The following is a 13915-nucleotide window of genomic DNA, read 5'->3' as shown; positions in this document are numbered from 1 at the left end:
CCCTTTGGTTATGGACCAACAGGCCCATTCAATCAGGTGTAGCTCTGGAAACACAGTGAATTAAAGAGCCTGCTTAAGACCTGTTAGACAAGAAGTGCTTCCAGAGTTCTTATACTTCTTATGGTATAAGAAGTAGTTTTCTTCCCTGGAGGAGTGAGAGTCCAACAGTCATCCAGAATTGGGATTGTTCAGCCTGGAAAAGAGAAGGCTTCAGGGTGACCTAATTGCAGCCTTTCAGTACCTGAAGGGAGCCTGTAAGAAAGATGAAGAGGTAGAATTTGCAAGAGCATGTAGTGACAGGACAAGGGGGAATGTCTTCAAACTCAAAGACAGTAGGTTTAGATTGGAAAATCCTTTACTGTGAGGGTGGTAAGGCAACAGGTTTCCCAGAGAAGTTGTGGATTCCCCATCTCTGGAAGTGTTCAAAGTCAGGTTGGATGAGGCTTTGATCAACCTGGTCTAGTGAAAGGTGTCACTGCCTATAGCAGAGGGTTGGAACTAGATGGTTTTACGTTCCCTTCTGTGATTCTAAGTTTTATGTTGCTACACATATCTGCAAGGTTAAACATTTGTCACCCTGCTGCTGCTCTGTGCACTTTGGTGCTACGTGTGCAATGGAGCATAGATGTCATTAACAATAATCTAGACATTATAACCTCTTTTTGAGTGCTGGTCAGAACATACTGTGAGCAGAATTAACACTTTAATTTTAGCAGAAGGGCCTGAGTGGAAGGGGAAAAAAATGGAGAAAAAAGATAGGAAAAAAGAGACATAAGTATTTGTCATGCAACATAGGCTATTAATCAGCTACATCTAAGTGGTTCAATTACACAGCCCTCTGAACATTGGAAGAAAAATCTGTGAGAATAGTAATTTTTTTTTTTGAATGCTGTTTGTAAGATTGAACAGCCTGTGTTCATGCTGATTTTTCCACACATGACTTAATGCTATTGAGCTACTAAGCTTAGGACTTGATGGAAGTAAGTAAGGAGATTATTCCACAGCGACTGGTCATTTTAAAACCCTAGCAACTTGTTTTTGTCATGGTGATTGCAAAGAGAGGGTATGTTGCCTCCATAGCTGATTCTTCTAGAAATTGTAAAGCAGTCTTGAACCAGAACCATTCATGAATGCATGCTGTACTGGCTTTCTTGAAGAGGTCTGTCACACGTCTACTGAATGAATAGAAAGGGGAAAGTAGTGTATGATCTACCATTGCCTACTTGTATGCCTCAGAGTAATAGTTTCAGACAGGTTCCTGGTTTTTGTATTTCCTTTCTCAGTCAGCTTTAGGCTCCTAGTTCTCTGCCCCAGGGAGAGATGACTTGAAAAATGTAAGATGCTCTTCCAGTTTGTATCATCTGATTATGCTCCCCTTGGTCTATTCAAGTTGTGTATAAGTAGAAAGCAATACTGTCCTGTAAGTCTCCTTTACTGATCTTAACTGTGTCTTTTGCTGTGAGGTAGCATTGTAGAAGTTGCACACAGGCTACTTATAACCAAATTTCCAGATGTATTGGCAAGGACAGCTGATGAAACTGTGACTTGTGGCAACTTCTTTGGCATGGCAGGGACAAAAATTAATTAAACTTGTTTCTGCAAGTGTATTATTCACAAGGACAAATTGTGTGGCAGAATTTTAACATAAAGGATCCCATACGAAATAAATGAATAAATAAATATTTGAAAACATTTTAGTGAATTGGTTTCCTGATTAATTTACTTATTCCTTTATTTAGTACCAATTACAAATGCTAGCAATAATTCTTAAATATTTATAACCTGATATTGATTGTGTGGTGTTATGTTGAAAGTAAAGCCAAAAGTAACTTTCTCCTCCAGGTTCAAAACCAGCAACCTAACCGCTGGCAGCCACTGTAGTCTCTACTGGCAGTATCCATTTAAAGACAAATTATAAGTTGAATTTTGTAAGCTATCAGAAATATGAACTTATCTATAGGGAAAATAGGGCAGATGGACTTTTCACACTACTTAAACTAAGTCTCTTTCTTCCTTTGACCAAAGTTCCAGAGCAGAGTGTGTAAGTCAAATAGGTCAGAGAAGCTGATATTTGTGTTCTTCATATGAATAGAAAGTGGACACCTTTTATAGAATTTATCTAATCTAAAAGTGTATAGCTGATAACATTATTAGAAGTGATTTGTTAAAATATTCAAAGTTATGCCAGGGATATACTGTGTGCTTCTGTACCATTCTGCATATAGGTGTCCTGTTTTAAATTCATTGAAATGTCAATGTTTAGACCAAAACCCTAGTTTTCAGTTCCTCAGCTCTCAGTAGTTACTACTAGCATTAAAAATACCATTTAAAAATGCTGGGTTTGAGGCATAGATGTTTGCAATTAAAAATATTAATTGATGTATGCCAGATTATATAACTTCAGGTTTTCATCAGGACAGTGATCTACTGGACCGGCGGAAACATTGCTTCAGTGTCCAGTCTGAATCTGGAGAAGATCTTTACTTTTCTGTGGAGCTAGAGTCTGACTTAACACTATGGGAAAAAGCCTTCCAAACAGCGACTTTTTTAGAAGTTGAACGGATACAGGTGAGAACAACTGCCTGATCACCTTTCGGTACATTAACAAATTAGGTGCATATGAAATAATGATGCAATTTAAGAAATTTTCTGACCTTCTGCAGTTGTCAAATTATTATTGTTTATGTAAGTAATTGCATAAGAAGCCTGTTGGTGTTCCCAAACAGCTTGTGATCTAATGTTCAGAAGAGATCACCTCAGATACAATCTTTGAGTATTATGACTTGGTGATACGTATTTGTTAACTGAAGTTCATGGACAAATGCAGAAAAGCAATCTATAGATCAGGGACAAAAAGCAGCTGTTTAGATATCCTTACTGTCTTGCATGCTACTCTATTTGCTACTGGATTTCACAAGAGAACTTTGCAGGATTAAGTTGTCCTTCTAATACTGGGAATGAGAGTACACAGAATGAAGTACTCACTGGATACAAGCAAGAACAAAATTGTACCTCAGATACACTATTCTTTCTTCTAACATTTCTTGTTTCTTATGTATTTACTCAATTGTCAGATGACAGCAGAGATGGATGACATTCAAGTGCCAATTACTAGTGAATTTTTATAGCAAAATAACCTATGAGAGTGTTTAAAGATAACTTTGTTTCCCTCATATGACCAAAAAGTCATGACTTATTTACTTTAAATAGGAGAAAAAAAACACACACCACAATTATAATTTACCTAATCCTAGTTGTTATATTGATGTTCTAGTCATAAAATATACAAGTGGTTAGAACAGCTTTAGTCGATGTTACCATGAGTTATACACACCTACATGAGTTACATTAGCATATTAGCCTGTGCAAGTATGGGCTCATGCATTTTCTGCGTCATCCTGGGAATGCAAGCACTGACACAGTTTCATTCAGACAAATAGTTAGTTATATATTAGACCTGTTCTGACCTATGAAGCACCACATGCAGACAGACCGAATTAGTATATGCTAATAATGATTCATTTTGGAAAGACTACAGTGCTGTCAGTTTTAATGTGTATTACCGTTGTTGGAGGAGCTGGAGAAGATTCGACTTTCCTCTTTGTTTCATACACTGTGTTACCTTTTACAGAAACTTTTCTTACCTTATATAAATGACTGCAACACAGTTTATAGAAGCATTACTGTGCCATCAATAGAAGAATATATGGCATTTTTCTTGAATAATTTTTAGCCCAGAAGCCACTTCTTGTTTGTTCTATTCTAATATTGATTTATACTATAGCATTCCTAGTTTTTCTTTTTTTCAAAATTGCTCTCATGCTTCCCCCAAATAATTTCCCTAATAATCTTAACCTTAGATTAGTCTTAACCATTGCAGCTTTCTTTTCTCTCTCTTGAAGTTCAGAGTAGCAACTAAAAGTGATGTTAATCCATTTTCCTTATTAACTATTAAAAGAAAAAAAAATAGTTGAATTGAAGATCCTTTTTCCTTACTATCTCACAGCATCGTTGTATGAAGAATCTAAGAATGCTCTGGCTTGCGCAACAATATGCAATTATATATGACTGTCACGTTCCCTTTGTGTTCCTACTACTTTAAGCTAAAATTTTCACCTCTTCCATTGTGACTTTTTTTATTGCTCTCCTTGTTTTTATTGTAGCTGTTTGTTCTCTAATATAAGGTTTATTATGTAAGCAGTTTTGTGTTCCAGTACTTTAACATTTGCCTTCATTGAAGTTGAATCTGAGTTTGAAAGTCTGAATTAAGTCTTAGATGTATAGTATGGTTTCCTTCAGCTTCACAGATAGCTTAAACTAAGCTCTCAATGTATTGGTTTTTTTCCATAATTTAAACTGTATGTATTGAGGAAATAAAATCTAAGGAACTTTGCTTTGTCTCCTTCAGCCCCTGCCTGATCCACTGAATTATTCATAAGCCCAATTTAAGATTCTGTATTCTGTGAGAGAACAAAAAAATGAATGCTGGTATATTTTACTTCTTTTGGGAGGGGGATGCTTCAGTTCTGATAAAGTTTTCATGAGCTCTATGTGAGAAATCAGCAACCAGAGCCAAACATTCACAGTATATATAAATAAAAGTCACTTTTAAGGTTTTAAAATATTTGTTAAAATAAAAGAAATATTAAATTGTCCTGTATCTGGGGAACAACTTCTGCATTTTTTGCTTTCTCAAGTGATTGAATTAAATGACAATTTAAAGAAAATAAAGATGAGAAAAATCTTAACAAAGGTAATTAGTGTCTAAAAGTTCACACTCCTGCTCTGAGCTGTGACCCAGAAATATGTGCAAGTGCATAAAACACATGCATAAACCAAGGGACATTTTTCCCCAAAGAAACTGAAATCTCACTGTCCCAAGATATTTTTGTTATTCTCACATTTTTGCTTCTCTGAATTATTTTGAACATCATGGAGTACATGATCCAAGAGCATAAAGTGGTCTTATGCCACTTTATGCTAAGTAAAGCATCAGCTGCTACTGGTGGTCTGCAGTTTCTTCCTACAAATAACTACACTGAGCTGAACTACATGATACTTCACAACTGCACACTGCCTTTTCTATAAAGAACCTTCAATCTAGGAAGCAGGTTGGTTTTTCAGTGCAGCCTTGAACCAAGACTATGTCCTGTTTCTCATAAATCTTAACTTCCCAATGAGGCTAATTAGACCAGGCACAGTGCCATGCTTAAGCAAAGGTAGCTGTGCCAGCTCAGCACGGTGCTGCAGTGCACACTGTAGGTTCACCTCTGGTGTTGAGGTGTGCAGTTAGATGACTTTAGATGACTATATATATTTTAAATCTGATATACTGTCTCCTTGCCAAAATTTAATTTCTGGTAGAGGCTCTAAGACTGTTCCAGATCTTGGGGGTTTACAAATTAAAATGTAGTTTGTATGTCGTTAGAAGTTTGCAATATAATTCTCCAAAACTGTAAATTTTTTACTTTTTACATGTAAAACCTGAACATTCTTGCATATGTGAATTCATTAACTATAGCTGAAATATATTACTTTACATATATAGTTGATATGTGTATTTTACATATATACTTCATATATGTGCTGTAAACTTAACTCCAACCTTAAGTTCAAACCTAAAAGGGGCGGTATCCCAAGGAGGAGACTCCAAATTAACAATCTTCAAACAGTCACAGTGAGAGACAGATTCCAAGCAAATCTTCAAACTAGGCTCGAAAATCATTCTATAGATCCGTCTCCTGAAACACTGGCAACATATTAAAAATAGCATCCTGCAGTCCTCTGAAGAATCCTTAGGGTTCTCCTTCAAGAAGAACAAGGACTGGTTTGATGAAAACAGTCAAGAGATCCAGGAATTGTTGAGGAAGAGAACTGCTCACCAAGCACACCTTGCACTGCCTTCCTGTCACGTAAGAAAAGCAGCCTTTCGTCTCGCATGCAGCAAGCTCCAACAGAAACTTCATGACATTCAGAACAAGTGGTGGATCAATCTATCAGAAAAAACTCAATTATGCGCAGATACGGGTGATTACAGAGGATTCTATGAGGCCTTGAAAACAGCATACGGGTCTACATATCACGTCCAAAGCCCTCTACTCAGTGCTGATGGTCAAATGCTTCTGACAGATAAAACCTCCATTCTGAATTGTTGGTCTGAACACTTTCAGACTCTTTTCAGTACCAGCTGTGTAGTTCAAGACTCAGCAATTAAGTACATTGCACAACAACTGGTGAAGAATGAATTGGATACTGCCCCTACTATGGGAGAAACTCTTAAGACCATACAGCAGGTGAAAACTGGCAAGGCAGCTGGGGTTGATGGAATTCCACCTGAAGTCTGGAAATATGGGGGCCAAGCACTCCATGCCAAATTTCACGGGTTCGTGGTGCGCTGTTGGGAGCTCAGCGAACTACCATCAGACCTTTGTGACGCAGTCATCATCACTTTGTATAAGAAGAAAGAAGATAAATCAGACTGTTCAAATTACCGAGGTATTACTTTGCTCTCCATTGCTGGCAAAATCCTGGCAAGAATACTTTTGAGCAGACTAATACCTGCTATAGCAGAAGGAATTCTACCTGAAAGCCAGTGTGGTTTTAGAGCCAACAGGAGTACCACAGACATGGTGTTTGTTCTCAGACAACTGCAAGAGAAGTGCAGGGAACAGAACAAAGATCTCTGTGTAACCTTTGTTGATCTCACTAAGGCTTTCGATACTGTGAGCAGAAAAGGTCTATGGCAGATTTTGGAACGTTTATGATGTCCCCCCAAGTTCCTTAAAATGATCATCTAACTTCATGAGGATCAGCATGGCCAAGTCAGATATGGCAACGCACTTTCTGAGCCCTTTCTAATAACCTTCTGCTGCTTCCTTTGAGAACGCACGCAAGATCATTCTGAAGGAGGATAGACAACGCAGAAAGAATCATGTCTTGCCAATATCACCAAAGGAGTCTTTCTACTGTCCCTTTTGCAACCAGTCTTGTCTATCTCGTATTGGCCTTTTTAGCCACCAGCGTGCTTGTATTAAATATGGGTAGGGCCCTTCCCAAATCTTCATTCACGAAGCCTAGCCATGATACTTTATAGAGTATTCTTTTTTGTACTAATGAGATGGTGCCAAAGACAATATCCTCTTTTTCAATAACATTGATTTACAATCAAAGTTTACATATTCATAGCAGTTTTATGGTGTAGCTGATCTAAGAAAAAAAAATCCACTTTTATTTGCTAATATGAAAACTAGCTGTGAAGTTTTCAATTTTCCTTCATTGCAATGTATATTTCAACTGTTAGAAGCTGTTAATGCACCTTTCAGCTTCTTACGTTCTGGGAAGACCATTTAGAATCCAAAGAGCCCACTCAAAGAATATATAAGTAAAGGCATTTGATTTATCCTTGATAATCAAAATGCCAAAAATAGTCATAGGTACTTTTGTAATACTAGCAGTTTAGTAACTCACATTGTTACTATATTTACAATTTATATTTTGATACTCTGACACATTATAGATCATCGAAGTCTTTGTTATCATTTCATATTTTTAGTGGCTACATCAATTTTTGAAGAATATACCTGTATTTAATTTAATCTGATGGTAAAATGTCTATAAAATAAGAATGGCTTCTTTAAAGAACTTGCAACAGATTTGGAAATGTTTTAATTTTTTCTTACATATTTTGTGATGAAAAATACAAGTCTGTCATTTTGTACCTGAAGTCAGCCTCCAAGCACAGCTATAGTTTTGATCCTGAATATTATTTTAATAGATGTCTCACGGCATGTGTTGAAGTGTGATATTATGTAAATAAATAGATGCATATATATAAAAATTGTGGAATGAGAAAGTCTTTCAGGATTTCAAGGTTTATCATAGAAATATTTGAGATGTATTGGTCCACTAGCTGAAGCAAAAAAGGTATTTCATATGATTATATGAGTTGCTAAATTGTATGAAATGCTACCTTTTCACTGAGATTTAGGACAGCACAGAACCACAGGAAACAGCATACCAAAGAGATATTTTACATATGATTTATTTTTTTCTTAAAAAGCTAAAAGGAATATGTTAATGTTAAAATTTTCTGGGTATGAAAAATAAATAAGAGGGTTTGAGAATAATAAAACTTTGCTTTTAGTAATTTGCACTGATAAGTCACTGAGGCGATTCTGATTCAGTTTAATTTTTTCCCTAACAGCAGGAAATCCTCTTTTCACATTACTCAGATAACTTCATCACTCATCAAAATTCTTTGATTTGAAATACACTGACAATAAATGGTTGTATTTACAGACAAATTACTCTTTTCTGATAATAATATTGAGAAATATAAACATTAGAATAAAGATAATGATTCTAGAAAGTTTTTTAAGAAATGTGTTCTGTGGTGACTACCTTCTCTGGTTTTTCTTTTATAGTGCAAGACGTATGCGTGTGTTTTGGAGAGTCATCTTATGGGACTTACCATTGACTTTAACACGGGCTTTGTTTGCTTTGATGCTGCCACAAAGGTAAAGTTCTAAGACTTGTTTCTATAACACTGTTATTATTCCTTGTTTTTTCTAACATTTTGAGATAAGTAGTATCCTTAAAGTGTCCTTCTCTTTGTTATAGAAATAGATCATCTCTTGTCAAATCTCATGCTTTAGTTTAAATTCAGGACTGATTTCTGATTATGTGAGAAGTTGTCTTCTTTATGTGCTTGTTATTGAAAAATCAATACCAATATCAATCTGAAACAACCATCAGATCTTGATTCTTTAATTTCACATGAAAGCCCACACTGATTGAGTTTGATGTTTCTTTTACTGATGTGTCTTTGGTTTTGAGAAGAAATAATCTTCTTGGTTTCAAGCTGATCTATGAGTTTTGAAAATAACCTTCCATTCTTCTCTCTTGTTTCATGAGTGAGAGTGTGTGCTATTATAGCAATTCCCAGTTTCTGTTTTAGATGTATTTTGTTCAGGTGTCTGTAAAAGTATAAATCAACCATAGTCTGTACGTCTCACCCATCAGCTTTTCCCATCAGCCTCAAAAAAAGCTCAGTACAAGTGATGAAAGAGTTTACTTTATTCAGTAAATAAATAAAATATGGCATCAATTTCCAGATTACATTATTACAAGTCCAAATCTCAGTAAAATCATTGAGAGCCTGAGTATGTTGACAATTGTACTAATTGTTGGCAAGTGCTAAAATGTAAGCAGGCTTTAGTGTTACTACTTGACACTGCTGTTATGTGAGAATGTGAAATCTTTCTTCTAAGTTCCGCTTCTCTTCAGTACCTGTTTTATTTTGAGATGCTGCAATATTGCCACCAGCAATTGCTGGAAATGCCCTTTTGACTACAGAATCTGCTCTTATATTCTATCTTAAGTCAATCCTTCCCACCACATTACTCTGCTCATCCAAACTCTTTTATTCTTACCACTCCATTCTGCTGTTTGTTTGCACAAAGAGTGGTAAATTTGGAATTCAAATACTTATGTATGTATGTTTCTTTTTGTTATGCAAAATACCTTGAATGATTCATCAGTGAAATGGGACTATCAGTTTAGAGGGTATTACACAAAAAATCAGTGCAACAGAATTAAAATGCAGTGGCTCAGTAAAAAAAAGTGAACTTTTCCTCACCCTTCAATAATATTTTTATATATAATACCTATATAAAATATGTATATAATATAATATATAATGTGTGTTTGTGTGTATATATATATGTATAATATTATACATATACAATGTATATGTATACAATGTATACAATATAATATGTCTATAATATAATATATAATGTGTGTTTGTGTATATATATATGTATAATATTATACATATACAATGTATATGTATACAAATGTATACAATACAATAATATTATACATATACAATGTACAATATTATACATATACAATGGTTTGTGTTGGAAGGGATCTTAAAGATTATCTAGTTTCAACCGCCCTGCCATAGGCAAGGACACCTTCCACTAGACCAAGTTGCTCAAAACTCCATCCAACCTGGCCTTGGACACTGCCAGGGATGAGACATCCACAACTTCTCTGGTCAATCTGTTCCAGTGCCTCATCACCTTTACAATAAATTTCTTCTGCATATCTAACCTAAATTTCCACTCTTTCAGTTTGAACTCATCACTCCTTGTATTGTATGTATTGCATTGTATGTTAGAATAAAGTATAAATAGCATCATGAATTAAAAAAAAAAGATTTTTTTTGTTAGGCATTATGCATTAGGCAGTGTGAGGTAAGGATGGCAATTGCATTAGAAGAGAAGAGAAACAATATAGTAGAAAGAAATATAATCTTTTGCCAAGTGACTGCTAGAGTTAAAATTGCCAAACAAGCCATAGGAAGAAAACTTGTCTAAAACCTGTTCTAAGTGTGTCAACCACATTTTAATGAGTGCCTAAACAGGAAAAATATTACCTAGTCTCCATCATTTTATGGAAAGATGAAAGCTGAAATTCTCTTAGCCAAAAATTTATTCAGGTATCTTCATTATGATGACAACAGGTGTAAGTTGTGTCTGTGCTGAAATGCTCTTCAACAATATTGCTAACCTGACATAAACTGAGACATAAACTAGACATGTATAGTTACAAGGGCTAAAAGTATTATTTCTTCACATAATGAAGGAGTTCATATGAAGCAGGAAATCAAAATCTATTTTCCAAGAAAATTCAGAGAAAACAATGAAGAATGGAAAGCAGTTTGCAGGACAAGGAAAACATGAATAAAATTTAAATTAAATTATCTATATCTTATTAATATTTACATCTACATTTATAGATTAAGACTGTACACAAATCCTAAGAAATGTCCCATGAATTAAGATACTCAGTATTAAAGACAAATTCATTATTTAAAATTTCATACTTTTCATGAAAAAGATACTTACATATAATTCGTTATAAGTTCTATGATTTTTTACAATTTGTATTTGAGAAATCAGTTCAAACTATCATCTTTTCACTTTCAGCATTGGGGTATCCACAGCTTTTTGGAGCAACCTCTCCCACTGACTCACCACTCTCATAATAAAAAATGTCTTATATCTAATCTAAACTCTACCTTCTTCTTGTTTAAAAGCATTGTCCCTTGTCCTGTCACTGTAGGCCTTGGTAAAAGCTCTTTCTCCATCTTTCATATAAGCCCCCTTTAACTGTTGAAAGGCAGCAACAAGATCTCCCTACAGCCTTCTCTTCTCCATCCTGGATAGCCTCAGGTCTCCCAGCCTGTCTTCATAGGAGAGGTGCTTCAGCTGTTTGATCATCTTAGTACTCCTCCTCTTGTACATGTTCACTTCTGTTATTTTGGCGCTGCTCATACCAATTTCAACCACTCTTTTTTGGGTAGAGCTTAACTCAAAGCCATATTCTATTGACTTCAGAGTTCAGTGTCAAACTGAACTGTTCATTCGGTATGTTTCTCACTTCTCACAGAACAACATGGCAAATTCAAAATGTTTTAATGAATTCAAAGGTCTTGAACAAGTACTTGGAGAACAGATCTAATGGATATCATTAAATGCTTTATTATTATTATTTATTTATGGCACTTACAGATTTTCCAGAACACAAAGATCTTCATAAAACAAACTAGTTTCTGAAACAAAGTAGTTTCTGGGGACACCTGAGAAGCCCTGTCTTATATTTTGTTGCAGTGGTGCCTTCAGTAAATCTTGAGGCAATTTAAATTTTATCCTTAGCGTTGTGCATATGGTATTTTAAGTTTTCTTTCTTAATCACTAATGAGTTGACTGTGAACTGTCTTTAAAAGTTCATAATCACTAACAAGCTAAGTGAAGGAAGCCAAATTCTTTAACTCATGATTAACCGTTATTCAGCTATTCAAGTATTCCAGTTACATAAGCAATGCAACAATATTTAAATTGTTTCTTTCTCTTATGTTTTAAGTAGATTAATAAGCTTTGTCCAACATGACTGAAAAACTGCAGTCAAAATTTCACAAACATTCTAAACCCCAAACTCACTTCCAATTTTCATGAACAAGTTTATGGAGGGTAATGGCTCTCATTATTCTTATGGTTTCCAGAAAAAAGCCGTGCAACCCTGTGTGGCTTGTTTCCTTGCTTATTATCATTTAATCTTTATATAATACTTAACTATGTAAGTTAAAATAAGTGGTTAGAAACTGTCATCTGTGCTAAATGTATTTCAAGTTAAACACATCATAATTTGATAAAAACATTGTTTCTGTCTGTACAGATGGATGATAAATATGAGTACACAAAGTATTAAACTGAGTTATTCAGAACAAATCTGTACTGTGATCTGATTATAACAGCACCAACATAAATCATGGCTGTTTCTGCTGCATATTCCTTTCTTCCTCTTATTTATTTTCTGACTGATAGCTCTTAAAGTCAACAGTACTTCATCATTTGGTATGTTGCTCTATTGCTATTGTTGCTTATAACAAACCACTGTAATTTCCTGAAAGGAGAACAAACAGTTTTTAAAACTGCTTAGTTAAATCAGATTCTTCCAACATTTCAGAAAATAATTTCTTAATTCAGTTAAGCAGTTTATAAAATACCAAATATAATTTTGGACACAAAATAGTTCTTCTCCCTGAACCTTAACAAGTAGCAACAAGTATATTTGTGTCCTTGTTCTTCTGTAGCACTTTCCAGAGCTAAGGCTTCTGTGCAAGATGTCATCTCTTTTTATTACTAACAAGGTATGGTATGAAAGCAAACTGTGACATAGAGGCCAAGCAGACATTGGCAAATGTCTGATTATATTTATTTGTGTATGTAGTCCTTCATTTGCAGTAGGTATATACCTGGAGTCAAAAGGCCTCCTGCTTCCTTTGTTGGTATACATGGAAGTTTAAATCCGATCAATAGGGAATTTCCCCACAGCATCTCTTCCACTAGGGATTTCATCATAAAAATGTCCACCAGTTTTAATGCAATGTCATTTGCTTTATTTGTAATACAGGAAACTTATCTTGTTTATTTGTTTTTAAACTATGAAAATTCTAAAAATAAGCAAAACATTAGTTTGATTTAACTTGATCTTCAAAGTTATAAACCGAATTTTACCCTAGGTAATTTTTGCAGCATTGTGTATCAATCTCTACTGGAGAAAATATTTTTCCCAAGTCCTGCACAATTACAGCACAGCAATTCAGGTCCTAAATTTGTCTAACATTAGCTAGCAAATAGACATCAATGTTTTAATGAACAAATATAACTCTTGTGGATAATTTATATTAGGTATGGACATGCCCATATATTATGATAAGCATTTATAAATAAGGTTTTGCAGCCAACCTTAAGAATTAATATGGAAACTGCTAGATTATACAGATTAACAAGATGTGTACAAAAATTTATCTAAATACTATTCCAAAAGTGATCCAATATGTAAAACTACTTACTTGAGTGGCATTCAATAACTTACTTTTAACATGCTCCTAACAAAAAAAAATTGACTATACTTGAAGTGTATGGGTGAATATACGTAGACATGTATGTTATGCATGTTTCTGTTTATACTGGCATATTCATTAGATTTTTTTTCTAAAATGTGCATATTTGCATCATAACTTCTACGAATAATATATATGTTTGTGTAAATATACATTGCAATATACCTACCTGTGCAAAGTGCTATGACTGTACTCCATCACATTTACTGCTCATTAAACCAGCAGTCAAAAATATATATTTGTCAGAACAGAAAAAAATCATTCCTTGTAGGACTGAAAATAGATTAAGGTGCTGCTGAATTATATGGTGGTGCTAGAACAAAGTAACAAAAAGCTCTATTATGGCCCACAGGGCTCATATCAACAAAGCTCAGTGTACCTGTCCTCTGTTCTCTTGCAGAAACCTTGTGCACTTCATCAAAAAAGAGAATACACTGT

General features: G+C 34.7%; 1 protein-coding gene across 7 annotated transcripts in view; it reads left to right on the top strand.

The window, feature by feature from the left end:
- The window catches only part of SNTG1 (syntrophin gamma 1), a 346565-nt gene that overhangs the window by 300094 nt on the left and 32556 nt on the right, over positions 1-13915 (top strand). For all 7 annotated transcript variants that reach the window (XM_064653459.1, XM_064653482.1, XM_064653492.1 and 4 more), the window contains 2 exons: positions 2416-2568; positions 8424-8516. In XM_064653459.1, the coding sequence (XP_064509529.1) occupies positions 2416-2568; positions 8424-8516 (246 nt within the window). The remainder of the gene's footprint in view (positions 1-2415; positions 2569-8423; positions 8517-13915) is intronic.

This window comes from Pseudopipra pipra, chromosome 1 (genome assembly GCF_036250125.1).
Source record: "Pseudopipra pipra isolate bDixPip1 chromosome 1, bDixPip1.hap1, whole genome shotgun sequence".
NCBI classification, from domain to species: Eukaryota; Metazoa; Chordata; class Aves; order Passeriformes; family Pipridae; genus Pseudopipra; species Pseudopipra pipra.
The sequence above is the reverse complement of the archived record's forward strand: the minus strand, read 5'-3'. Positions and strand labels throughout refer to the sequence as shown.